The sequence below is a fragment of the Fonticula alba genome (genome assembly GCF_000388065.1).
Source record: "Fonticula alba strain ATCC 38817 unplaced genomic scaffold supercont2.5, whole genome shotgun sequence".
NCBI classification, from domain to species: Eukaryota; order Rotosphaerida; family Fonticulaceae; genus Fonticula; species Fonticula alba.
Genome location: NW_009242975.1, coordinates 809,506 through 812,685, shown reverse-complemented (window position 1 = coordinate 812,685; position 3,180 = coordinate 809,506). Strand labels below are relative to the sequence as shown.

Genomic DNA, 3,180 nt, shown 5'->3' with positions numbered 1-3,180 from the left:
GGGGGGGAAAGGGGGAGACGAAGCCCAGAGGGTGACAACCCCACGCGTGAGGGAGTGAGGCCCTGGCCAGCGCCCTAAAAGAAGGACCCGGCGCGCGCAGCGGCGGGGGCAGGCCGATCGCGGGGCCGAGTGCCAACGCATTTGCCAGATCGCCGCCATTCGCGGCACGTTGGCCCTGCCCCGCGGGTTCCCGCGCGCGGGGGCGGGGCCGGCCGGGAGATCCTCCCGTGTGTGTGTGTGGGGGGGGGGGGCCGGGGAGTGGGGCATTTTAAGCGGAGGACCACCCCAAGCCGACGGACGGGACACACCTGCACAAAGTGCTCCCTCCTGCCCCACCTTTTTCCCCCCTCCCCTCCCGCCGCCCCCCTCACACACCATGTGGGACTCCTTCCAGCTTCCCGGCCAGAACCTCAATGCCTCGATTTCGTGCGCGCCTCTCTGCCTCCCCCCCCCTTCCCCCCACCCCGCCCGTCCACCCGCCCGCCCGCCCGCCCGATGAGGGGTGTCTCCTGTGGCCCGCTCCACCTCCCCCCTCTTGTCCCCGGCCACCTCGCTCGCCTGCCCCTCCCCGCCCTCCCCCCTTGTCCCCCTCATTGACCCTCGCCATAGGCACCCGGTCTTGCGTGCCTGGCACACGGCCGGCGCCGGGCAGAGCCCCGACGGCACCTGCCAGTTCGGCCTTGACAGCCTGATTTTCCCGCTCTTCGTCACGGAGGTTCCAGGCGCCCGTGAGCCCATCTCCAGCCTTCCCGGGCAGTTCCGGTACGCGCTGCGCCTGTCCCGTCGCCTCTTTGGGACCTATTGGCTTTTTTCCCCCCTGCTCCCCCTCTCGCCCTCCGCCTCCTCGCCGGCTCCCGGGCGCCGGCCAGCGCTGACCCCTCTCCTCCATCTGTCCCCCCGGCCCCGGGAAAATAGCCTGGGCCCCGGCGAGATCGAGGCCTATCTTGCTCCCCTGGTGGAGCTTGGCCTGCGGTCGGTTTTGCTGTTTGGTGTCATCACCGATGCTTCGACCCTGCCGAAGGATGACACCGGGTCGGCGGCTGACCTGGCGGCCGGCCCCGTGCGCACGGCCATTCGCATCATCCGTGAGCGCTTCCCCTCGCTGCTGATCGCATGCGATCTCTGCCTGTGTGGCTACACCGGGCACGGCCACTGCGGCCTGCCGAGCCCGGCCGATGCGGCCGATTGCCACGCCCCCGGCGCGTCCGGCCTGGATCACCGCCTGTCAATCCAGCGCCTGGGCGACATTGCGCTGGCCTTCGCGCTCGAGGGTGCGACCTTTGGCGATGCGTCCAGGCCCCTGCCCTGGCCATGCCCTTGCCATTGCTAACAGGCGCCCTCCTCTTCGCCCTCCTCGCGACGCACACAGGCGCCCACGTCATTGCCCCGTCCGACATGCAGGATGGGCGAATTGCGGCCATCAAGCATGCGCTTGCCCACCGCAACCTGCAGAACCGCGTGTCCGTCATGTCCTACAGCGCCAAGTTCGCCTCCTGCTTTTATGGGCCCTTCCGCGCGGCGGCCAACTCGGCCCCCGGGTCCGGCGACCGGAGCTGCTACCAGCTGCCGGCCGGCGCCCGCGGCCTGGCCAGCCGGGCCATTTCCCGTGATGTGGCCGAGGGGGCTGACTTCATCATGGTCAAGCCAGGCATGCCATACCTGGACATTGTGCGCGATGCGGCCAATGAGGTATGCCCCCCTCCCCCCCCGCCTCCCTGGCTCCGCCTCCCTGGAAGCTGCACGCACGGACATGCACACACGCACAGCCGGCTGCTTTGTCCGGCTCCCAGCCTTTTCCTCTCCCCTTTCCTTCTCTCTCCATCCCCCTCGCTTGCCCGTTGTCGCGAATCCCTAAAAGACCACTCACCGCCTTTCCTGTTCCCCCCCCCCCGAAAAAAAACACACCCAGTACCCCAATGTCCCGGTCGCCATCTACCAGGTGTCCGGCGAGTATGCCATGCTCTACCATGCGGCTCAGCATGGGGCCCTGCAGCTGCGCGCCGCTGTGCAGGAGAGCCTCGAGGGCGCGGTGCGCGCCGGGTCGCGCATCCTCATCACCTACTACACGCCGCACCTCCTCCACTGGTGGGCTGGCCGTGAGTACGAGTACTGATGGTGTCAAGGACACCGAACAGCTCGCACGCCGCCCCGCGACACTGCCCCCCCCCCCCCGGCTGCTTTGTCGCACCAACAAGCCACACTTGCTTTTCCCGCCCCTCCCCCCCCCCCTCCTGTCAGAGGTGGAGGCAGAGGAAGATATAGACTCCCCCGCGTTTCGACCCTTGCCCGGTTCTTTTCCCCCACGGACTTGCCTCGATCGCGGCCTGCAATGATGCATTTAGCCGCCTGGCGGGGCCGTGCCCTCGAAATAGCTTCCAAGAGAGGGCTGCTGCTGCTGCTGCTGCTCGGTTTGGGCCGCGACAGCCTGCAGCTCGGCTTCCGGGACGTCCACCAGCACCACGACCACAATCGGCCGGAAGAGGGCCAGCCCGGGGGGGGTGTCGGCCGAGCGATCCAGCACAAGGCCCGGCAGGGCCATGCTGGCATTGCTGGCTGGACCGGAGACTGAGCGGAGGACCCCGGCCGCCAGGGCCCGGGCTTCCGGCTCCAGGCGCTCAGCCGTCAACAGGGTACTCACTGGCTCCACCATCTCCACCGTCAGGGTGAGCGTGAAGTCGGCCGAATGGTGGACCCGACTGGCGCCCTCCAGCGATCCGGGGCCATCGAGGGCCTTGCTGGCGCCCACCCCATCGGGCAACGACAGGGGAAGCATTCTCCGGAGAACGGCCATGATTTCCTGGCCCAATGTGTGCATGTGCGCGTGTGTCCCCAAGAGTGCGTGTGAGTCGGGCGTGTGTGGGCGCATGAAGGAGGACAAAGAGGGGAGGGGAGGAGGAAAAAGAGAGCGAGGAAGGGAGCGGGGAGGGGGTGAAGGTGACTGCCCCAGAGGTATGTGGGCAACCCCGCGGAATATTCCCACCCCCCCCCCCGCCCCGCTTGCCTCTTTCATCCATGCACCTACCTGAAGCATGACACTGCCACACCGGTCCAACATCGCGTCATGGACAAGCAGGCGAAGCCGCACGCAGCTGGACGGACCAATTTGCAGGAGGAAGGAATTCTCGTGGCGCAAGCGCATCTCGTGGGGGGAGGGGAGACAAAGCAGCAAGAGGGGGCGGA

At 68.0% G+C, this 3,180-nt stretch overlaps 2 protein-coding genes across 4 annotated transcripts in view; one reads left to right on the top strand and one right to left on the bottom strand.

Annotated features, from left to right (window-relative positions):
• The first annotated feature begins 319 nt into the window (after positions 1-319).
• Positions 320-2,279, top strand: H696_03374 (porphobilinogen synthase). Of its 3 annotated transcripts, XM_009497238.1 has the most exons (5): positions 320-426; positions 610-762; positions 916-1,271; positions 1,370-1,689; positions 1,910-2,279. In XM_009497238.1, the coding sequence occupies exons 1-5, from the start codon at positions 377-379 to the stop codon at positions 2,111-2,113; spliced, it is 1,083 nt and encodes a 360-aa protein (XP_009495513.1). In that variant the 5' UTR covers positions 320-376; the 3' UTR covers positions 2,114-2,279. The 3 variants fall into 3 exon arrangements, with proteins under 3 accessions (XP_009495513.1, XP_009495515.1, XP_009495514.1); XM_009497240.1 differs by having other exon boundaries at positions 653-762; positions 916-1,689; XM_009497239.1 differs by having other exon boundaries at positions 916-1,689.
• Positions 2,280-2,338: 59 nt separating this feature from the next.
• H696_03373 (hypothetical protein) overlaps positions 2,339-3,180 on the bottom strand; it is a gene marked incomplete at both ends in the record, with an annotated part of 2,768 nt that continues 1,926 nt past the window's right edge. The window contains 2 exons of the mRNA XM_009497237.1: positions 2,339-2,797; positions 3,023-3,139. Coding sequence (XP_009495512.1) covers positions 2,339-2,797; positions 3,023-3,139 — 576 coding nt within the window. The remainder of the gene's footprint in view (positions 2,798-3,022; positions 3,140-3,180) is intronic.

Excerpts from the sequence above, each read along its gene's own strand:
- H696_03374 (XM_009497238.1), top strand. The coding sequence starts at position 377 with ATGTGGGACTCCTTCCAGCTTCCCGGCCAGAACCTCAATGCCTCGATT. Across the intron at positions 427-609 it reads AACCTCAATGCCTCGATTTC|GCACCCGGTCTTGCGTGCCT; the intron begins GTGCGCGCCTCT and ends CCCTCGCCATAG. Across the intron at positions 763-915 it reads AGCCTTCCCGGGCAGTTCCG|CCTGGGCCCCGGCGAGATCG; the intron begins GTACGCGCTGCG and ends CCGGGAAAATAG.